This window comes from Lemur catta, chromosome 7 (genome assembly GCF_020740605.2).
Source record: "Lemur catta isolate mLemCat1 chromosome 7, mLemCat1.pri, whole genome shotgun sequence".
Lineage (NCBI taxonomy): Eukaryota > Metazoa > Chordata > Mammalia > Primates > Lemuridae > Lemur > Lemur catta.
The window spans coordinates 15,123,987-15,147,555 of NC_059134.1; the positions used below are offsets into that span (position 1 = coordinate 15,123,987).

At 54.7% G+C, this 23,569-nt stretch overlaps 1 protein-coding gene across 1 annotated transcript in view; it reads right to left on the reverse strand.

The window, feature by feature from the left end:
• Window positions 1-7,690: 7,690 nt before the first annotated feature.
• ST14 (ST14 transmembrane serine protease matriptase) overlaps window positions 7,691-23,569 on the reverse strand; it is a 40,482-nt gene continuing 24,603 nt past the window's right edge. The window contains exons 8-19 of the mRNA XM_045555678.1: window positions 21,776-21,915; window positions 21,177-21,274; window positions 20,212-20,321; window positions 19,959-20,089; window positions 18,730-18,834; window positions 18,275-18,385; window positions 17,980-18,093; window positions 17,523-17,645; window positions 16,524-16,710; window positions 9,404-9,678; window positions 8,477-8,613; window positions 7,691-8,388 (exon numbers count right to left, since the gene is read on the reverse strand). Coding sequence (XP_045411634.1) covers window positions 8,230-8,388; window positions 8,477-8,613; window positions 9,404-9,678; window positions 16,524-16,710; window positions 17,523-17,645; window positions 17,980-18,093; window positions 18,275-18,385; window positions 18,730-18,834; window positions 19,959-20,089; window positions 20,212-20,321; window positions 21,177-21,274; window positions 21,776-21,915 — 1,690 coding nt within the window. The 3' untranslated portion in view covers window positions 7,691-8,229. The remainder of the gene's footprint in view (window positions 8,389-8,476; window positions 8,614-9,403; window positions 9,679-16,523; window positions 16,711-17,522; window positions 17,646-17,979; window positions 18,094-18,274; window positions 18,386-18,729; window positions 18,835-19,958; window positions 20,090-20,211; window positions 20,322-21,176; window positions 21,275-21,775; window positions 21,916-23,569) is intronic.

Here is a 23,569-nt window from a genome sequence, read left to right on the forward strand (position 1 = left end):
AGCCTTGCAGCGGTGAGGGGGGCGGCGACACGGCACAGCCAGCCGGGCGGAGCCGCGGGCTGCGGGAGCGCGGGCGTCTGCGCGTGGCCGAGACCCCTAGCGGGGCCGGGCCGTGCACGGGATGCGCCGCCCCAGCGCCCGCCCCACGGCCCAGCGCCCGCCCCGCCTGCCCCCAGCGCCCGCCCTCGCCCAGCGCCCGCCCCACGGCCCCAGCGCCCGCCCGCGCCCAGCGCCCGCCCCACGGCCCCAGCGCCCGCCCGCGCCCAGCGCCCGCCCCACGGCCCCAGCGCCCGCCCCGCTGCTCTCACCGCCCCACGGCCCAGCGCCCGCCCCGCCTGCCCCCAGCGCCCGCCCGCGCCCAGCGCCCGCCCCACGGCCCCAGCGCCCGCCCGCGCCCAGCGCCCGCCCCGCCGCCCCGCTGCTCTCGCCAGCACCGACCCGGGCCGGGCTGAAGCCGAAGCCATCTTGCTTTACCTTCAACCCAAACTCACAAAGTACTGTTTTTAAAGCCAAATCAAAAGGGTGTTGTTTAATATAAATACCCAATGAAACACACTATTTTTTCAAAAGCCTTTGAACTATAACAAAGTGGAATTGTAGTTTCAGCTCTGGCTCCTGCTACATTCCCCCAGGTCCCAGTGAAAATCCTCGTCACTGGTAACGCAGAAATATTTCTGTCCCCTCACACTTTGGGACTGGACGGTCTGAGCACAGGGCATCGCCCTGCAGGACCCAGGACGCGTTCCACGGCCGGCGGGGTCGCTGTCAGTCCTGCTTTTCCACTGCGCTCCGGGCTGAGGCATCCCCTCACTTCGGGCCTCTGTTCCCTTTGCTTGAGCTCCGCCAGGCCAAGCAGCATTCAGCGGAAATACATGGCTCACCCGAGGAAGATGAGGGTTACAATGATCCTTCTGAATCAGAGGACGGAACATGTGGTTCTCTTGCCCACGGCCAAGACCTCAAGGAAACATTTTCTCCCTTCAGTCCCCACCGCCCCAGGCAAGGGAGTAAGAGGAAGCAGATGGTTTGGCCCCTGAGGAAGGGAAATGCCCCGGGGCTGCTGGGGGTAGCCAAGGAAATGGGAATGGGAAAGATTTGGAAACTGCTGAAGGAGCCATTTCAGAGCCCAACTACTAAAAGTTCGTGTTGGCCTTTTCCACGTGTGCCTAAGCCAGTGAGTTTAGTAGCTGGCAAGGAAGTCTTGGGTCCGGCGTCCCAAAGCTCCAGGTGCAGAGCGCGAGGGCTCGAAGGCGGTGCCCAGGCTTTGGAGCCAGCAGCTGGGCCACGTCCCTCCTCTTCCTTACTGAGCAACCTTGAGCAAGATGCTCACAGGGCCCTCTCCCAGCCTCAGTTTCCTCTCATGTACAAAGAATGATAAAATCCAGTTCCTAGGACTGTGACGACGATGACATGAGATGACGTGTACAAGGCACTTAGCACACACTACTGGTTGTTGCTTACATGTGTTATATACTGTTGGGAGTCGACCACCTTCCTGATCCTACCCAGCGCCCGTCCCCAGCGGGGAGAGAGAGACAGAGATGGCTTCGTATCCCACTGGGCAAGGGCAGGGATGGGTGGAGGCACAGCAAGGTCCCAGCACTGGAGTCTGCCTGTGCTCTCACAGCGTTAGAAGCAGATGCAAATTCCTTGCTGTAGTTTGGCCTAGGGGACCTTGAATTTAAAGTTTTTCCCAACTATGAGGTTGGCTGGACGGTGGCACTCTTCCAGTTTTAAAAGGATGCCCCTCAGGCAGCAGCTGTCCCAGGAAGTATGTTCCATGGAGCAATTGAAGTTTCGGGGAAATGTCCTTGCAGACACTCAAAAAGGCTTCGGGCAGGAGCACATTTTCCTGTGCTCAGCCCAGGCCAGGCAGCCAGACCATGTGACCTCACCCCACTCTGGACTCCTTAAGACCCTGCTTTTCCTGAGTGACTGCCCCGGCCTGAGGAGCCTAAGCATCGAGTGCCCTTCTCCCTGGTCAGTTCCAGACGGCACAGATTTGCTGAATTAATGAGTGGCTTCTCCTCTCGTCCCTTCCCCTGGCTTATATAAATACAATCATTGCCCAATTTTCACACCAGCGTCAGGTGTTTTAAACATGGATTTTACTTTTTTCCTAGTCTGTACCTATATGTTTCTTTTGTCCTGTTTTTGTTCCTTGAGTTTTTGGACAATACTTCAATTATGAATTTCAAAGAGGTGTCAGGAGCCCTGTATATTTTGGGACTTGTTCTCTGAAGGCACTTCTGTGTGGAGAGGGAGATCTCTCCCCTTCCCTGGTGGACCCGGTCCCTCTCCCCATCCTGCCCCCACACCGTGTCCTTGTAACTCTGTGGGAAAAGAGCAGAGGCCAGGATGGAAGAATTCCCCTGTTGAGTCAAACAAGACCATATGAGCTTCCAGAGAGGTGTGGTACAGAGACTGAGCTATTCTCCATCACAGGGGTGTGGGAGGGAAACAGTGATAACCTCCAAGGTGAAGGCAGCGTGTGGGGAGGGGACGTACAGCCAGCCAAGGGGAAAGGAAAGTCAAGTTCACAGCCCAGGAAAATACACACATCCTTCCTGCTGGAAGATTCTGAGACAATGGAACAAACAGACAATGGAGTTGACTCCACCTACGCCTGGACACAACTCTGGACAGTGGCTTTTTAGGAAACCATGGAAGGTGAGTGGAAAGAGTAGAATGAACACACGGTCTCCGAACTGAAGGCGCAGGATGGTGGGACTGAGGAGCAGACAGTCCTCTTGAGAAGAAAAGGAGAGAAACAGGAAAAGGATAGTCAAGCTCATTGGAATCCTAAGAATTAGGATTTCCTCATCTAAACACAGTGTCCTCACTACAGGCCACAAAAACAATTAGTGTGATGAAGGCATCAAGCCCCGGGACCAGGAACATCATGATGGGACAGGGGCCTCCCTTTGTGGTCAGCCAGTGCCCTGGAGTAGAGCCAGGCCAGTCCCCCTGTTGGCACCTGCTGGCTGTGGCTTGTGGGAGCCTGTGCCACCCCCCAGACCTAAGGGAAATGGCCACCCTGACATCTTCCCCCGTCATGTCGTCTTGTAGTAAAGCAGTTTGAACCATCGTCTAGGCAGTCCTAAGATTTAAAACCAGGTGAGAAATATTCCCATTCCTGCTTTGGGGGTTTGGTGTCATAACTCTCAGGGGGAGTCAGAGCCTTCCCGAGCTCCCTCCCTGACCATATCCGAGGAACCCCAGCCTGGCAGCTGGCCTGAGACAAGCATCGTCCCCACCTCCTCCAACCAACACTCTCCCCTCCTCCCTGCCCAGACCAGCCATCCTTACCGGACAAATCGAGATGGCATCATGGCTGATGAAAATCACCCTCCCTCTGGCTAGGTGGACCCCAGGGACCCAACGAGCAGTGACACCCTGTTGCACTCAGGCTGGCAAAGCAGAGGAAAGATGTGTGCATGACCAGCCTGGAGCCAACCCCAGCCTGGGGAGTGGGTCTTCTGGCAGCCAGAAGGTCTCTCTGGAAGGTCTGCCAGGATTCCCAAAAGAAAGGAGAGCTCACACTCATAGGAATGTTCCCAAATGCTGGTCCACACATGTATGCTGCCCTGAGACAGTTTGAGTGTTTCCACAAAAATTAAAGCATTTAGAAGACTGTCTTTTATACTCAGAGTGTGACCCACCTTCGGTCTGCATGTTAAAATTTCCTTTCTTTATGAAATGATGGTGACAGTCCGTGAACAGCAGTGTGTGGTGCATTACACAGACAGCACCATGCTGCAACGCTGGAGCCACGGCACCAGCATTCAGAGCCTTGACCCACTGCTGCACCTCCTAGGTGTGGGACTTTGCACATGTCATTCAAACTCTTGGTGCTTTGGCGCCTGTAAAATGGAAATGATCATAAGGTTCTTGTGGGTTTTAAATAAAATGGGACACATAAAACACTTGGAACACTTAGCAGCCTTCTTCATTAAATGTTGGCCATGCTAGACCTGAGTTTCTCTTATCATTTCACTGCTCCGTGAAACTCATATGTCTGAGAATCTCTGGCTAAAAGATCCAATTTCCCTCACATGTGGCTGCAGGTGGGCAACACACGTGCACATGCATGCGCATGCATCTCACGCCTGCACAAGTGAAAAACAACACTTGGTCACCTGCAGCTGACTTAGAGTCTGTGGGCATCTTGGGTGCCCTGGAGGGGAGGGAGATGACCTGGCGTAGCAGCCAGGTCAAGTTCTTGTGGCATATTCTACTCAGTTTATTCCCAGACTGGGGAGGTCAATCCCCAACACACACACACACACACACACACTCTCACGACTCTACCTCTAAAATGCCTGTGTGTATGTGTGTATGAACAGACATGCCTACGTGTTGTAGGTGACCTTGCACAGCTGTCTCCGGAGCCAGTTGTGTAATGTTTCACACCTGCTTGCTTCCTTACGGAGGTAACACCCACCTCTGCCCGCAGTTCCCCTCTCTATTCTCCTCAACCCCAAAGCCATCTTTTGAGGTTTCCCTGGGAATGTGTCGTCCTCAGGTCCCAGAGCTTGCGTGCCAGCAGGCCCTGCCTGCAGGCTGGGGTAGGGGTGGGGGGCACTAAAGGGCTGAAGGACTGACCAGAGGCTTTGTGCTGGGGGCCTCCTTGGATGCTCACTCCGAGACAGGCACCGACTGCACTGCACTGCCCTGAAAGGAGACCGGGAAGCAGCCGCAGCCTGGTGAGAGCAGATGGCCCCCAGGCCCCACCCAGCCGGCGAGCGCACTCCCCTGAACAGCCCAACATCGCCACCGTGTGGCCAGCAGCAGGAACAATGGCCTCCCTGGCCCCAGGGTGCATGGCTCCACGTCTCTGGAGACCTCCAACCTGGGTTCAGGATTTGACACCTTAACTCTTCCACAAAGTTCGTCCTAACTAATCCAAATTTCACTGTGATTCCTGCAGAATCTAGGTCAGACTCTCTGTGGCTACAATGGGCAGGACCGGAGTTAAACATTCATGAAACTACATGCTTTTGATTAGTGGCTAAAACATCTGAGATACAAGGTAGCTTGGAGGGACCAGAGAGATGGATCATCTTAAGATCCAAGCAACAAAAATATCTAGTCAGGAGGAAAGACTCCAGGGGGGAGCACTGAGATTGTGGGGGCCCAACCACAGCCCTGCGCTCTCCCTAGGACGCCCAGGCCTCGGTGCAAGGGGTATGTCCCCAGCTCACCCAGCTGTCCCTCCTCTGACTCCAGACCCAGCTGCAGCACCGCCCAGGTGGGGAAGGCAGGTCAGGTCAGTAGAGGCCCACACAGGCCTCTGGCCGATGTGCACCATCAACTCAGACTGTTTGTACCAGTCATGTCTGTCTTCATTAGAGCTATCAGCAATGTGTCTCTGTGATGTGTCTGACTTCCCACTGGTTAAGGATTCTAGCCTATTCTGATCCCCAAGTTGAAAGTAACTTGGCTCCATAATCTTTTTTTTTTTTTTTTTTTTTTTTTTTTTGAGGCAAGAGTTTCACTTGTCACCCTACACCCTAGGTAGAGTGCAGCGGCATCATCATAGCTCACTACAACCTCAAACTCCTGGGCTCATGCAATCCTTCTGCCTCAGCCTCCCGAGTATCTGGGACTACAGGCCTGTGCCACTGCACCTGGCTAAGTTTTCTATTTTTTGTAGAGATGGGGTCTTGCTCTTGCTCAGGCTGGTCTTGAACTCCTGGCCTCAAGCCATCCTCCTGCCTCAGCCTCCCAAAGTGCTAGGATTACAGGCGTGAGCCACCGCACCAGCCTCCATAATCTTTTTAAAGGCACTGATACCCCACTGATTTTCCAGGACTCAAATGCTTCCCCAGATTCAGCCTGGATCCCATTGTGGCCAAGGGCAAGTCTGCAAGCCGCAGCTCTGGGTGCCCAGTGGAGTGCCTCGTGGTGCCATGAGTCCATGGCACTTGACGTGGCAAGACCCACTGCTAGCACAGTGCTTCTCAAACTTCACCATGTGTTAGGATCACTTGGAAGGCCTCACAGAGCACAGACCACCAGCCTCCGACTGAGTTTCTGATCCAGGAGGTCTGGGTGAAACATGAGCTACCTGAGTCCCAGCAAACCCAGTGCCCCTGCCCCGGGAGCACACTGAGAACTGCTGTCACAGTTGGCACGCCTGGTCACCACCCCAGACCTCCCATTGAGAGTCCTGGAGAGGGTGGGGGTGATCCTGAAGGACCCATCTGTGTTTTCAAGCCGCTCCCCAGGTGGGAAACTGAGTCTGCGAAACCACATCAACCTAGAACAGGAGAACTGGAGCGAGACTGCCATTCGGGAGCAGGCATTTCACAGGAGTCTTCTGGCAGCCCGGCCCGAGTATCTGACCGGGGAGTGAGCCGGCGAGACAGATGTCAGGCCACAGTGGAAAGTGAGGGTGCTGTGGGTGAACGTTCACGCACACTTAGGAACCAGATCACACACGTGTCACGTGAAACCTGTCCATTTAACATAGTCTCTTGCTCAGCACCTGCACTGGGACACTTCTGTCCAACGCAATCAGGAGGAAGTGACCGTGTCAGGGGAGAAAAAGAATGACACGTACAACACGGTACAGTCTGCATAGTCTTTCAGTGTCATCTTCATTCTTTCTACTTCCCACACCTTGGTAAGAACAGATATTCTCTCCCCTCCCTGGGAGGAAAGTCCAACATGAATGCTTATGCAGGTTCCAGACAAAACCTTTCTTTCCCTCAAGAGAGTGAAACACTCAGGCTAAAAGGAAAGAGGCAGCTCAAACCCCACCTCCTCCAGGAAGTCTTGCCGATTGCTCCCCGAGACCGTATCCTTTCCTCCATTTTGTTTCCATAGTCGTGGAGAGCAAAGACCACTCCTTTATCAAATTTGTACTAACAGGCCTGACCTGGGGACACAGCGATGAGCAAAGGCCACCCCTCTGCCCTCATCACACTGGCCATGTGACCGCTCTCCCTACGCCACTCCTCTTCCCCAGCTGGCATGGTGCCTCAACATACAAGCAGCCCTCAAATGTCCCTTCAAAAGCTCCCTAACTCCTCCCCAGATCTTTGGCACTGTCCCTCTGGGCCACCCCAAGCACAGAGAGAGAAAATGTTTCACATTAATAGGTAAAAATCAAGGGGGGTGGCAGAGGAGGTGTGGGTGCCCTCGAGCAAGGCAGCTTCATTCCTCCAAGGCTTCAGGACCCATCCACTCAGCCCAGGCTGCACAGCTGGGGTTCATGCTCGGCCTCGTGTCTGGGTGCACACACACACACACACACACACGCACGCACGCACACACGCGCACACACACACACACACACACACGCGCGCACACACACACACAGCTCACATGACCACCTCCTCACCGAATGCAAAGCCACGCTTCCTCCCATCTCCCTCTGACAAAGCTGCTCCCCCTCCTAGGTTGGGCCCAGGCCTGGGCAGCGGCCGCATCCCCTTCCCATAACACGCCAGGCTCCCCCGCCAGCCCGTGTGGGCCTCCTCTCAGGGCACCAGGCCCCTGGGCTCGGGAGCTACAGTAGGAGCAGGAGCACAGCCCCTTGCTGGCCTGAGGAGATGGGGCATGGTGGGCCCAGCTCAGCTGGACTTCAGCATCTGTGCTCAGGGGTATTTAAATCCAGTTGCTTGCAGACAGAGCTAGAAGGAAGGAGAAAGGAGGGCCCAACTCTAGTAAGAAAAAAAAATACTTAAAAAGAAATAAAATGTTTTACTCATATACACACATACACACACTGAAGCCCATCCCGGGGGGCTGGTGAAACAATTCCAATCTGAGGCCTGTTCCCCAAGGTTCTCCAGGCCTGGGTTTCCTGATGAGTGTGTCCCCAGAGCCTGCACCCCCATCTCCACCCAGGAAGTCCCGGAAGCTGGCCGCGGCTGCTCCTCGGAGACAGAAGAAGCACATCTGCAGGGAAGAGTCCTGGCTCAGCTTGGGGCTGCAGGGGGAGGCTGTGTCTTCAAACCTTTGCCCCTGGCTGGGCCACCAGCACCATCAGTGTCCTCCCTGCCTCAGCCCCCAGCCCCACTGTGGAGCTGGGGGGGGGAGGGCTCTCCGGCAGGCAGTCCCGGGGATGCCGTTCACAGTCTGGGGGCCCAAGGCAGGGATGCAGTAAGCGGTCCAGGAGGCCTGTGGGTGCGGGTGTTGGCGTGTCCGGTGTGCAGCCCTGCAGGTAGGTGCATCCGGTGGCCCGAAAGATGTGCACATTGGGGTGGGCGGCCCCTGCGCCTACACCCCAGTTTGCTCTTTGATCCAGGCCCGCAACACAGGGAGCCTCGTGTACACGCCCGGCTTGTTCCTCTGCGCGCAGCCTTCCCCCCAGCTCACCACGCCGGCCAGGAAGATCTGCCCGTCCTCCACGCTGGACAGGGGGCCCCCGGAGTCACCCTGGGCAGAGACAGGCCTGCCGTGAGCCCCTGCCCCGCCTCCCTGCCCCGCCTCGGCCCGCCCGCCGCCCCTGCTGCCGGCCTCGCACCTGGCAGGCGTCCACGCCGCCGCTGAGGAAGCCGGCGCACATCATGCGGGGCGTGATCTGCTGCGGCAGGAGCTTCTCGCACGTGGTCTGGTTGATGACTCGGATCTCGCCCTTCTGCAGGACCAGCGCCGCCGAGCCTGGGGAGGGGCAGGGCGGGCCGGGCTGAGCGGCTGACAAACGGTTAAGTAACTGAGGGCACATCTGGGAGGCAGCCACAGAGAGTAAGCGGGGACATGCTGAAAATCTGTCATGTGATGTGAGATCCAAAGACACCACGGTAACCAGGGGCCAGGAAACAACAAGCAGGCAGACAGAGAGAAAGTGCACGAATGCCACCGGGTTTTGTCGGGGCAGCAGAGCTGTCAGGCTGGCTTGTTCTTTTTCTTCTCTACTCTACACCTTTTCTGCAATGTGTTACGTTAATATTATAGCAGATTTTTTTCAATCTAGCATTTTCCTACTAATGCCCGCTTCCCTCAGCCGCAGCAGAAGGCCCAGGTGGCAGTGGAGGCTGGTTCCCGTGACGGGGCGTGACGCAGGCACTGCCCAGGGGGCCCCTCTCAGTCACAAAGTGCTTCGGACCCACGCTCTCACATTTCTTAAGGACCATCTGGGAAGGTGTTTTGTTCTTCATTTTGCAGATGAAGAGACAGGGTCAGAGAGCTTAAGCACCTTGCCGAGGTCCCTCAGGTACTTAAGGAGCAAAGCCAGCCTGTGAGGCCTCCAATCCAGAGCCCGGCCTGCAAATCCCACACCCTCCGTTAAGACACCTCCATTCCGCCCTGGACAGCCTCGTCCTGCCAGGCAGAGGGAAAAGGGGCAGGTGAGCCACCAGCCCAGAGGCCAGCAGATGTGAACTGGAAACGCAGAGGGACCACAGAATAGGGAAGGCCCCAGGCGCTCTGCGGGCCCCCGCCCAAGGCTCACCTGCCTGCTGGGTGTGCCCCCAGCCTGTGACCCAGATGGCCTTGCCCGCAGGGAAGACATGGGTGGCATCGGGCAGGCAGATAGGCCGCACCACGGAGCTGTACTCAACGGGCTGCTCCAGCTCCAGCAGCGCCATGTCGTAGTCGAAGGTGTAGTCGTTGAAGGAGGGGTGGGAGATGATGCGCTTGAGTTTGCGCTCCTGCACCCCAGGGGCGCTGCGCTTGCTCTGGTCGTGCAGGCCCAGGAAGGCTGTCCACTGCTTGGGGTCCGAGTACCTGGGAGGGACAGCCACTGTGAGGCCGTGTGAGGACGCACGGGTCTGCGCACCCAGGCGCTGGCTGAGTGCCCGGAGGCCTCGAAAAGGCAGCTCTGCACAGACCAGGCGCCAGCAGCTGCGGTGTGCGGTGGGGGCAGGGGTGGCCTCTTTCTTGGTCTTGATCCTAAACTGGAAACTTTACTAAGTGCCTCCCTCTGCAGCAATAAACCCTTCTTGACTTCTTCCCCCGCTCCTTTGAATACACCTTTTTTTTTTTTTTTTTTTTTTTTTTTTTTTTTCAGACAGAGTCTCACTCTGTTGCCTGGCTAGAGTGCTGTGGTGTCAGCCTAGCTCACAGCAACCTCAAACTCCTGGGCTCAAGCAATCCTCCTGCCTCAGCCTCCCAAGTAGCTGGGACTACAGGCATGCGCCACCATGCCCGGCTAATTTTTTCTATATATATTTTTAGTTGTCCAGATAATTTCTTTCTATTTTTAGTAGAGATGGGGTCTCGCTCTTGCTCAGGCTGGTCTTGAACTCCTGACCTCAAGCGATCCACCCGCCTCGGCTTCCCAGAGTGCTAGGATTACAGGCGTGAGCCAGCGCGCCCAGCATGAATACACACTTTTAATCTGATTATCAAAAAATAGGTATCTTGTGAATCTGATCTTTCCCAGAAGGAATAACACAAAAATCAATCCAAATAATTTTTGAACACAGTGGTATATATCCTAAGACCAAAATGAATTGAAAACTATATCAATTTTTATGTACTAGGCTGTTGTTGGCAATAGACTGGGGTTAGCAATTCTGAAACTGTATCACATCCAGGAGGCCCCAGCAAAGACGCAATACACAGACGCTGCCCGGAGCCAACTCCCAGTGTGGGGACAGGGAGACACAGACACGCACTGGGATCTGAGCTGTCAGGAAAAGCTCAGGATTTTTTAAAAATTGCCTAAAAGCAATGCCCTCCCCAGCAGCGCCCAGAACTTGGTTTCTGAGTGCCCTTCTCTACCGAAAGGAGCCAGGGCTCCCTGGAGAAATGACTGATTTCAGATCTGGGGCAGGGAAAGCGTAAGGCGAACCTGGAACATTCTGTTTCTGCAGGAAGTGAGCGAGCACTGAAACCCCAGCACGGCCGACCTGACAAAGCCCTCACTAGCTAAAGTCAGGGTAACATAAACACCAAAATAAATAACAACAGGGTGAAACTGTTACACACTCAGAACAATAAAACAGGGTGGGGGGTGCAGCAGTCCACCCTGAGTCTAAAATGTAATTTCAAAACAGTTTATGAGGGGAGAAGAAAAGCTATTCTTTTTTTTTTCTTTCTTTCTTTTTCAATTTTTTTGTAGACATAGGGTCTTGCTCTATTACCCAGGCTGGTCTTGAACTCCTGGCCTCAAGTCATCCTCCCGCCCCAAAGCGCTGGGATTACAGGTGTGAGCCACCTCGCCTGGCTAGGAAAGCTATTCTTTCATAGAGAAAAACCAGCTGCTAATGATAGAAGCAGTTACACCACAAGGAATCCCATCTGCACCCGCCACAGCAACAGTCCGCACACGCGAGAATCGTCAGCAGCGAATGCCGGGCTGCTGGGCGCGGCTGCCGGGGACCAGACACTCAGGCATTCAAAGTATCGCCGGATGTGATGCATTCATAACCCAGGCGACAGTCCCTTCGTGATGGAGAAAGCAGTGGACCCCCCGGGAACCAGGGACTCGGGCTCCTCTCCCAACCTTCCCACCACCCAAGAGCCGGTTCGTCCTGAGAAGGTTGCAGTGTCACCTCGGCGGTGCTTCTCAACTCAGACCGTGAACAACAACCGAAAAAATCCAAACCGAGAGACATCCTGCAAAGTAACTGGTCTGAACTTTCCAGAAACACCAATGCCGTAAGAGACTACAAAAATAAAAGGCTTGGAGGAACCGCTCTAGACTGGAAAGAGTCTAAAGGAACCTCATGATGCAGTATAAGACATGACCCTTGACCACACCCTAGGATTTGTCAGAAAGGTGTAAAGCACACTTTGGGGGCGGCTGAGGGAGATGCACAGTGTGGACAGCACGCTGGCTCACAGCGCTGTGCCAATGCCACCGTTTCTGGGTGTGACCTCCTCGCCATGGCTCCGTGGGAGAACGTCCCTGTTCTCGGGAGCTGCGGGCTGACGTGTCTGGGGAGGGGCGTCGCAGAGCCGCGCCTGACTCGGAAACGGCACCGAAACACGCGTGCGTGCGTGTGCGAGGAGACAGGCGTTAACCGTGGTCACGCTGAACGACTAGTGAATGCACACACAGGGTAGGAGGTGCTCATTGTGCTAGTCTTTTTTTATTTTTTGCTTTCATTATATTTGCAACATTTTATAGGTATGAAAAATTTTCAAAATAAAACATTGGAAATATGTATCTTCAAAATAGAAAATGTGTACCATAGAGAAAAGCATAAAGACTCGCTTCGTTTTCCCTGACCTCTCAGGGAGATCTCAAGGTGACGAACGGTCCACCACAGCACCTCCCTCCCCTGACGCGAAACCGAGCCTCCTCCTCAGCATCCCTCCCCCACCGGCCCCACCCAAAGCCTCACTCGCCCTCCCTGCCCCTGCACGGCCCCTCCCTGCCATCCCTGCAGCCACCTCCCTACAGAATCGCACACCCAGATGGAAGCACTGGCCGCCACGTGGGCCTCTGGTCCCTCTTCACTCTACTCTGTTGCTGCCAGAACATGACTTCCTAGAAACTGCTTTTGTGAGATCCTTTTTGTCTTATTCCCAAGACCCAAAATGATTCTCAAGACTTGCCGAGCGAGGCCCCGGCGCCCACCCATCAGTTCACTCCGTAACTGGCGGGCATCTAGATGTCCCCGGATTGCGCTAGACCCAGGCCTCACCCTCACAGTGCGCGTGGGGGAGAGAGATGAAAGCCACCGATTACAGCACGAAGTGAACAGTGTCCCACAGAGGACTGGGAGGAAGCTGTGGAAGAGGACAGGGTGGGAGTCAGGAAACAAGCCTCGCCACCAAACAGGACTGTGGGTGGGGGAGAAAGCAGCGTATTTACAGAGAGCACAGGGAATGTTCAGGAAGCCCCTAAATTGAGTATGGGCAGGACAGGAGACTGAGGCTGGACACAGGCAGGGGCCGTGCTAGACACCTGAAGGAGCTCCTGCTTTGTCCTGCAAGTGGCGGCAGGCACTGACGCAGGAGACCGACATGACCAGACTCGGGAAGAGCACTCTGGCCTCGCGGGATGTGGCCCAGAGTGCTGAGAGGCGAGGGAGGAGGTGGGAGAGGTGCTGAGCCACCTGGGCCAGGGCGGGCACCCCAGGCAGTAGCAGTTTTGCCATTTGGAAAACAGCAGAGACGTTTCGGGAACATCTCTGAATGAAAACTCAGGAGGCAAGGGCGCTGAACAGATGTGGCGGGATGGGGGAGACAGCAGAGCCACGCTGGTCCCTCTGGCCGCACCTCCTGTGATCCCGAGCCCTCTGTCCCCATGTCTGCAGCTTTCCACCTCCCTCCCCCACACCAGCCCCGACAGCCAACAGCCTGGGCTGCAGCCCCCTTCCCAGCCCACTTCCCCCTCGCAGCCCTCGTTACTAATCCCGCCACAGTGATCTTTTCCTTAAAGCCAACACAGCCAGGACAGCACCTGATCACATCAGTAGACCCGTCTCTGGTTGTCTATCTGCAGCTACCAGCAGCTGAGACCCCCGCTGTGGACATGCAGCCATCAAGGTCTCCCACGGTGACCCCCACGGGCTGCAGAGCAGCTGGGAATGGCCAGCACTCAGGGGGAGCTCTTCTCAGCACCGGCACACTAAGACATTTTACCCCCAAACGCCCTGCAGGGTAGGGCCGCCCTTTTTAAGATGAGGACTCAGGCACTGAGAGGTGAAGTAACTTGCCCAAGATCACACAGCTAATATGTCGTCATAGGCCACAGTTCGAACCCAGGCAGCCTGTGCTCTTACAACATTACACCCGGTCTCGCAACGCCCCCTGCACACTCGATGCTTCAGCAACCTATTCAGAGTAACCTGACTCCAGGGCCCCGCACACTTTGCACCACCCTGCCTCTGCACACAAGGAAGGGCTGAGCCACTGGTCCGGCTGGCAGACACCCTCACCTTTCCACCCTCCGTTTAGACACCCCTGCTCATAAAGGTGTTCCCAAGTCTCTTGGGCAGATCTCTGACTCCACACGCTGGGCCTGAGGTAGCCATACAAGGTTCTGGCACAGCGTATGTGTGTATGTGTGTGTGTGTGTGTGTGTGTGTATGTGAGTGAGAGAGACATCTCTCCCCACCCTGGCAAGTCCGCAAAGTACAGTCTGCAGAGAACAAGCCTTGCTCACAGGTGCCTCCCTAGCGCTAATAACAGGGGCTATTAAATGTATTAATTGCACTATTAACTGGCAGAAGTAAGACTGATATCAACAGAAAGAGGAAAAGGAAATGAGAAATGAAATAATGAAGCAAAGGAAAAGAGGCAGCGGCGGTGCGTGAGGGCAGGTGCGTTGCCAGCGAGTACGCACACGTCTATCGCCCACCGCGACCCACCCAGGGGGCCAGGCACAGCAACACTGGGACCGTGAGCGCACCGAGCCCCAGAAAGCCAGGAAATGGCTGAAAAAAGCAAAAGGATGAGCACGTCAAAGAGACACAGAAGCCAACCTCCAAGAGCTCCTGGTGGTCAAATCTGGAACAATTTGAGCAACAAACTAAATGCCATGGTACTGGATTACAACCCCAAACATGAAATAAACATACAGGTCCATACCACTATAAATAAATGATTAAATAAATGGGAGAGAAGGCACAAACCTTCCTTACAGAATTCCAAGTGAACTCACATCAAAGATCAAAGTATAGAAAGGAGAAAAACAGTTACTTCAGCATGGAGAAAGCCAGCGAAGACTACCTGAGCCAAATGAGAACGACTACCGTCACCAGCGACAAGGCATGTCGGTGTCATTTACTGCCGGTATGACATGATACTCTTTCCAAACATTCATAATCCCAGTCCAGTCGTGAGAAGACTGTCAGACACACCCAGATTGGGAGGACATCCTACAAGACACGTGGCCTCCAGACTGACAAGGAACAGACTGAGAAACTGTCACCACCTGGAAGAGGCTGGAGACAGGACAAGACACAATGTGCTAGCCTGGCCCGGCTCCTGGCACAGAAAGGAGGTCAGGGTCGGAGCCCAGTGAAGTCTGGAACTTAGTTAACAGTTAAGGGCCAATGCTGGTTTCTTAATGTTGACAAACACGTCAACAACGAGGGACGCTTGGTGAGGGGTATTCGGGAATTCTGTGCCATCTTTGCAACTTGTCTGTGTTCCAAAATAAAGTATTTACTTAAAAAAATTCTTGGCCAGGCGCGGTGGCTCACACCTGTAATCCTAGCACTCTGGGAGGCCGAGGCGGGTGGATCGCTTGAGGTCAGGAGTTCGAGACCAGCCTGAGCAAGAGCGAGACCCCGTCTCTACTAAAAAAAAAAAAAAATAGAAAGACATTATCTGGCCAATTAAAATATATATAGAAAAAATTAGCCGGGCATGGTGGCGCATGCCTGTAGTCCCAGCTACTCGGGAGGCTGAGGCAGTAGGATCGCTTAAGCCCAGGAGTCTGAGGTTGCTGTGAGCTAGGCTGACACCACGGCACTCACTCTAGCCCGGGCAACAACTCAAAAAAAAAAAAAAATTCTTAAATAAGCTCCCATCACCCCAAAAAGAAAATCACCCCTGCCCAAGGTGGAGTTGAGTGCGAGGTCTCGGGCTGGACCAGGCTGCTCTCCAAGCACCGAGCGAGGCCCAGGGACCATTGAGCCAGCTCTGCTTCCTCTGGGCTTTTGCCATCCGTCTCCAGGATGCATGCAAGGCGCATCTGCCTGACCATGTGTCACATCTGTGCCTGAGGCCTCCTCCCCATGGTGGGCCCATCTCTCCTCCTTGTAGAACAGCGGCTGCTCCTGGAGCTGCCCCCGGCAGGAGAGCACACAGCCAGCAGGAAGTGCCTGCCTTCCGAGGGGGGGTCTCTCTAGAAGGCCCGTGCCCCTGTGCCTGCTTCTTCAGAGCAAGCTGTGCCCTGAGACTCCTTCCTGTAGCCCATGGCCAGGGGGCCTGGGTAGGCCAGGAGCTGAGACACAAACGGCCCCAGCCCTGCATCGTGGCCCCTGTTCCTGCTGATTCTCTGGCATCCCAGATCCTGGCCCTGCCCCCCTATCCTGGGATGCCAACATGACACTTCCTTCCAGGTCTCTCATTTGCCATGTGTCTGAAGCCACAATGTGCTGGGCACCTAGTATGAGCCAGGCCCAGCACTAAGTGTCTCAAGCACAGAATATTTAATTCTCATAGCTCTAAGGATGAGCACTGATAGCATCACCATCATCGCCAAAGAACCCAAGCCCTGGGAAGTTCGAATAACTTGCCCAAAGTCACCTGCAAGCCGAGCTGGAACACCAAATCCAAGGCTGGTCTCAGCCAATCCCAGGGAGTCGAACAGCACAGAGATTGCACAGGCTTGAAATCGACACACCTGGGCTCACGTCTGGCTCTGCCACTTAACAGCTGTGCAACCCCAAGCAAATGTCCTCACTTCTCTGGACCTTAGTTTCTGTCAATGAGGATATAATCAGATCTGCCTAACTAACCTCTTAGGGAGCTATTAGGAGAGGTACAGAGATAGGGCTTGACTCAGAGTGGGCACCTAATAAAAGTGCGTTTCTTTCTTGCAATTACTAAGCCCTGTCCTGAGACATGTGCCCAGCCCTCCCCTCCCTGCCCTGGTGCCAGCCCACCCTGGCATGACTCATAGACACAGGGGCCTGCAAGGAGGCTCCCTGCTGCACACCCACCTGAATCCTTTGTCGTCGATGTAGCAGTGGGCTGCGGAGATCATCCAGTTGGGGGAGATGAGTGATGCCCCGCAGACGTGGCCCTGGCCCACGACGTGCAGGCTCACCTGCCAGGGCCACTCACCCTCGTCTGCATCCGTGCCCCCCACGACCCGAGCCTGTTTACTGAATGACCTCAACCCACAGTCTGCAGAGGGGGCAGAGAACAAAAGGACAAAGAGTCAAGGTAGGGACACATAACCCCAAGGGGACATGCACCAGGTACAGCAAGACCCCACTCTGGGAAGTTGCCTTTTGGGGTGCACAGCACTGCGAGAGCAGGCACAGTGCAAGGGACCCCCTAGAACTACCTTTGAGCATCACAGACCCTCTGACTCCAACCTGCTCCTGCCTCTCCCCACCTCCAACTCAAAACCCTCACGCTCCCCCGCTCCCACCCTACACAAACTCAGCGAGGGGCCTCAGATGCCTGCTGGTTTGCTTAGATTTGATTTGAGTGTCGTTTGCCTAGATTTCCTCACTGAATGCTGAAGGGCAGAGCTCTCGGGGGGAAGAACAGATGGGTGACATGAAGTCACAGAAAAGCTGCAGCTGTTCTCAAACTTAACCTGAGGCCAGTCCTTCTGAAATACACAGAAGCTGCAAATTCAACGATGAGGTGGGCGAGGGTGAAACCCTGTCTAGTGCCTGGGCAAGCCGGGCCGCGCTTCTCCAGGCCTCTCCCCCATGGCCGCATCTACCGGGTAGGGGTCAGCCCAGCACTGAGGCCAGGACCCCAGGCAAGCCACAGAGGCACTGACGTACTGGCTGCCTGGGTCCTTTCTCCAGGACCAGAGCCAGCCTGTGGGGCAGTGCCTTTGTGCCAACTGGCAAAGTCACCCTTTCCTCCAGGAGACACACCCTCTCACTCAGCCACAGAGCTGGGTGATCGAGGTGCTGGTGGGATGGTACCTGGCACAGTGAACAACCTGCACAACCATACTCCGGGCCCCTGCTTACCACAGTTGCTCTCATCCGAGCCATCGCTACAGTCCTTTGTCCCATCACACTCAGGGTTGCCCTTGCTCACACAGAGCCCATTCTGGCAGCGATAGGTGTTTTGGGTGCAAGTGACCATGCGCACTGTTGGAGGAGGAGGACATGGGGGAAGGAATCAATCCACAGCTCCCAACCCGAAGCCAGAAAGCCCTGGATGGCATCTCATGATCCACCCACCCAACACCCCTCACCCAGGCCCCACCCACATCCACTATCCTTCCAGCCCTGCTATAGGTTCTCCACCTTCCGGGAGGTTCTCTCCCCACTGACGCCCTTTCTCGTCACACTGAACACACAGGTGGTTCATGTTTATTACACTCTGGGCACACAGCGTGTGAGTGTGCCCACGAGAGCTCCTCGGGGAGCAGCTTCGCTAGGAGGAAAGCCCCCCAGGAAGTCGGCTGGGGCTGGGCCTCACCACTCTCACAGGTGGCTTCATCTGACCCGTCCCCACAGTTATCATTCCCGTCACACTGCTGGCTCTTCGGGAGGCACTTCCCATTGGAGCACTTGAAGGTCTGATCTGGACAAGCTGTGGACACACAAGGACTTAACGACATGCCCCTGCCAGCACCAGCCCAGCAGGGAACCCCAGGCCCGCCCCCCACCTGTAGTCACTACACCTGGGCTCACCCCCCACCACCACTCCCTGCACCCAGGCCTGCCCCCATTGGCACTCCCTGCACCCCAGTCCCTACCCCCTCAGCACTCACTGCACGTCAGCTCATCACTGTTGTCCCCGCAGTCATTCATGCCATCGCAGACCCAGAAGAGGGGCTTGCAGAACTTGTTCGTGCATGTGAACTGGTGGGAGGCGTTGCACCCTGGAGTGGGGGTGAGGGCAGGGTGAGCACTGAGGCTCAGCTGCCTCCCTACCTGGGCAACCTGGCGGGGGGACCACCTGCCCTTCTGGACAGCAGCCTAGAGCTCCCTGCAACGCTAGCTACAGAAGCTGACCTCTGCACTCTAGAACACTCCACTGCCTGCTCCCAGAGACCAAGAGCTCCAAAAGGCAGGGAGAGGGGAAGGGGCCAGATGTCTCTGCACAGCGGGGTGAGGACAAACTCCTGCCACCTGGGGCCTTCCTGCCACAGGGGTCAGCTGGCAGAAGCCATGGGACATGGTGAGGGCAGGCGGGGACAGGGCCAGGGCTCCCAGCCCAACTCACGGCAGTTGAGCTCGTCGCTGTAGTCGGTACAGTCGGCCCAGCCATCGCAGCGCAGCGAATTCTCGATACACCGCCCGGTGTTGCACGTGAACTTCCCCGGACACGCTGCAGGGCACAGGGTGGGCCTGAAGCGCGCACACACTGCCTCCCTCAGCCAGCTCCCCCTTCCTACCCTCCCTCCCTCGGGCCAACCTCACAGCCATGCTGAGGACCCGGCCACAGTCACATACAGGAGCAGGACTGGGGCTCCGGGGCCCAGGGTAGGCGTCACCCGAGCCCACTGAGCTTTGGCGAGGGGGTTGCTACACTAGCAGTGTGCGGAGGGCCAGCATGGGAACCTCCAGCCTGGAAAGCCATGGGCGTGGTAGAGAGAGGCTGGCTGGGTTGCAGGCCCTTCCACCCCCCTGTCCTGGGCCGCCAGGTGCCTCTGAGGCCGGCTCCCCGCCTGTGACACAGGGCAACAGCAGCTCGGCAGGCCGGTGATGCATGTGTCCCATCCGAATGTAAAATGACACCAGCTATTTCCTTCATTCTAAGATATTTTCCACATTTCAATGTTTCTGAAATCGGGGGACATCTGACAACTGCTGCCATTAGGCAGATGACAAAGCTGTAAGGCACTGCTGTCACCACCTCCGCACAGGTATGCTCTGGTGGCAGGTAAGTGTGGAAGTCAAAGGTGTTTGTTCATCCAATTATACCTTTGGTGGTAAGTCGTGCAAGTGAATTTTACTTTAAATTTGGACTCCTAACATCAGTTAAAATATCTTCCAAAAGGTTATTCTATGACACAGCATTGAAATAAAAAGTCATTGTGTATGTGAAGGAATTGCTGTTCACACAGCTAATAGTACTTTTTAATGTCTAAAAATTATGCTATTAATCCTAAAGGTGCTAAAAGGCCACAAGGACAAGCCCAGATTGTCAAAGTCACGGTGACGCAGAAGCAGAGGGATAGATGGCCCAGAGGAGCCCAGGGAGGAGGGCTCGGGTCCAGATGCCGCATGCTGGGACCACAACCCCGGAGTGCACCAGCGGCCACCACCAGCCTTCTTTAATAAATACACTAGAAGTAGCATGTTTTCCTCAAAAAGTTACTGGAGCGACACGCAGCTCACATTCTCTGCTGTCTTAGAATCAGGAAAGTGTGATGCCGGCAAGATACACGGTAGACGGGGACCTTGGGCCGATCCTCTAACCAAGCCCTGCTCCTAACGACATCCACTCACGGTCACGGGAGTCATAGGAGAGGTATTCGGCCAGGAACCCGGTGTCCGTGTAGGACTGGTCCGAATGGAAGTGAACTGTGATCTTGCCGCTCTTGCTGGAAACCACAAACTCGGGCCTCTCTCCACAGTACCTGCAGGGGGTGGTGCAGGGTGAGAGGGGACAGCTCGAGATGGAGCACCGGGATGCTGACCCCCCTCGCCTCCCCCCACCCCCGCACTGTGGGCCTGGGGCCCCCACGCCCCAGGGGCTCACTTCTCCCCATTGATCTCCACGTAGTCCTTGGGGCAGGTGCCCAGTGGCACGTTGGACTCCAGCAGGTAGAAGACTTTGAAGCGCACCTTCACGTTTTTGTTGTTGGGCACCTGAAGAGAGAGATGCCACTGGGACTTTGAGGCTCCTGTCCCTCTGTCCCAAACCCAAAGATGTCACATGCAGTGGAGGGAATGGCATGGAGCAGGGAGAGTCACTATTCCATTACTAAGGAAGGACACTTCCATTACTGAAGAAGCTGTTTGTTTGTTTAGAGGCAGGACCTCGCTCTGTTGCCCAGGCTGGAGTGCAGTGGCATGATCATAGCTCACTGCAGCCTCAAACTCCTGGGCTCAAGTGATCCTCCTGCATCAGCCTCTTGAGTAGCTGGGACTATAGGCATGTGCCACCACGACCAGCTAATTTTTCTAATTTTTGTATAGATGGGGTCTCACTATGTTGTCCAGGCTGTTCTCAAACTCTTGGCCTCAAGAGATCCTCCCACCTCGGCCTCCCAAAGTGCTGGGATTACAGGTGTGAGCCACTGCAGCTGGCTAGAGAAAGTTTTACTAAAAAAGCTCTCCCAGCGTTTTTGAAGAAAGGCAAAAGAGATGGCTGTCTGGGATGGCATGAGGGGCACCTACGGGCACTACTCTCCTGTCTCGCTGCCATTTAACAAGTGCTTTTTCTGTGTTCCACACGCTGTTTGATCTCGTCCTGACTGCACCTCTGAAACAGGTGCCCTGACCTCACTCTACCTAGGGGCAAGCTGAGGCACAGAGAGGGTCAGTGCCCACCAAAGGTCCCCAGTAAGTCGCCAGTCAAGGAGCTGGGATCCGAGTGTGGGCCTGACTGACACTATCATGCCTTCCCTTCCTCTGTCCTTCCTCATCTGCCCACCTGGAGTGCCCACCTCTGTCCCTCCCTCCCCTTCTCTCGCTCTCTCAGACACAGCCCACAGCTCCTACCTCGATGTTCCATGTGCAGTCGATGTTGGGCGGGTAGTGCCCCGGGTAGTAGGGGCTGCTAAATGTCCCTTGGGCGTCACGTAAGTGGCCTCCACAGCCTGGGAGAAGGCAGGAGAAAGAGCATGAGGACTGAGGACCTGCTTGGCCAAGGAGGCGGCCGGAGCGAGCTCCTTGCCCAGAGGTCTCAGGCTGCCCCTGGGCACCCGGAGGCTGCACAGCAAGGCACCGGCGAGCCCGAGCGCTGACGAGCTCTAAGGAGGATCCTGCCCTGGGTGGCTGGCAAAATGCCCTTTGGCTCCAGCTTCGACCTCTGTGGCTGACCTGGGCCAGTTTGCCGGCCACAGGGTCAAGCAGACCCCTGGGTCTAGGGCCTTCTGGATCGGTGAGTGCCACCTACTGACTGAATCCAAATTTTATAGAACAAATCCTCTTAATAAAGGGATTTGTTCTGTGAAGTTTGGATTCAGTTGAGGGGCCGCAATTGGGGATCTGGAGGGCCACATGTGGCCTTGAGGCCGCAGGTTCCCACCCGTGGCAGCCTGTGGCCTCCTCGGCTCAGGTTACCCTCTAAGGCCCCGCCCTGCTCTGCCCTGTCTTACTGCTCATCTTTGGCAGCTGGAAGAAGGTGGCTTCAAAGCCGGGATGTCGCCGCTCAGTGTTGGTTACCAGTGTAACCAGCAGGACGTTCTGGGAGGAGAGGAAGGTCAGGTTGTAGGACGGAGGGTAGGTGCCACACAGCCTGCGGGGCAGAGGGCAGGCATTAGGGAGAGCAGCAGGACCCAGTGTCCACACACCCGACAGCCCCAGCCCTGGTCCCATCCACAAAGGCCAAGGCTGGAGCCGAAAGGACCCTCAGGCAAGTCCCCCCCACATAATCAGTGATGTTGAGTAAGGGTTTAGGGATGAGACTGTCCATCTTTGTTTAAAATAACAGAGCCCTAGAAACAGTAAATGCCTACCGACAGAGAATTTATTAACACATTGACTGCCACACTACAAAAAAATCTTTTTCCTTGGGGACACGGTGTTTTATTAGAAAAACAGAGTAAAAACTTCAAAAACAAAATGATCCTTTCTAACTTAATGAAAAATTTGTCATTATTTATGGTTTTCTATGCATGAGTCATATGCAACTTGAAAAACAGTTCTTGCAGCTTCCAAGGTGAAGAGACGTTTGAGTTACATATGCTTCACCCTGGGCTCAAAACTAGTGTGAGTTAAATATAACTCACATGGCAGTTAATGTGTTAAATAAACTATAAGCTCAGTAATAATAGTGGTAGTAACACTACTGCTGGCATGGTTCTCAGTGCTTTTATATCTATTAACTCATAATAATCTTCATAACAACTCTACGAATTAGATACTTTTATCCCCACCTAACAGATTAGGAAACTGAGGCACAGAGAGGTTGCCCATGATTCCACGATTAATAAGCAGTGGGGCTGGGATTTAAACTCAGGCATTTAGGCTCCAGGGTCCACACTGTTAAAATGTATCACCCTGACTGTGTCACCTGTTTCTAACCAATGTGATGTTATGCAACCATTAAAAAAACATGCTTAGGCCAGGCACAGTGGCTCACGCCTGTAATCCCAGTGATTTGGGAAACTGAGGCAGAAGGATCACTTGAGGCCAGGAGTTCAAGACCAGGTTGGACAACATAATGAGACTTTATCTCTACAAAAAATAGAACAATTAGCCAGGTGTGGTGGTACACACCTGTAGTCCCAGCTACTTGGGGGACTGAAGCAGGAGGATCGCTTGAGCCCAGGAGTTCAAGGCTGCAGCGAGCTATGATCGTACCACTGTACTCCAGCCTGGGTGACAGAGTAAAACTCTGTCTTTAAAAACAGAAAAAAAAAACAAACTCATGCTTAGAGACAGGGTGACTGATTTGGAAAGATCATCATAATATACTTCATTTTTAAAAAGCAGAAAACAAAGCTGAACATTCAATCCTATTGCACAAACTGAGTATAATCCTGTTTCTAAACGTACACACAGTAAAAAACTCTGGGACAGTATGAGGTATACATCAAACACGTAACAGTGGTGTATTTCTTTTCTTTTTTTTTAATTTTAACAATTCTATTTCTCTCCTATTCCTCAGTATTTGTTGAATAAACAGTGGTGTATTTCTAGGTAGTAAGATGATGAGTGACTTTCATCCTCCCTTTGCTGATTTCTTTTATTTGGGACCATGTATTTCTTTGCAGTACAATTATTAAATTAGAGAAAGAGAAAAGAAGTCCTGGCTGCTCAGCTGTGGCAGCAGATGGCTCTAGTTTGTTGTGGGCCAGAATTTTAGCCCATTATTAATCACAAAACGTCAGCCCAGCTCATTTCCACAGACAGCAACAGAAGGCTCTGGCCCACCGGGTCAGGGGGCG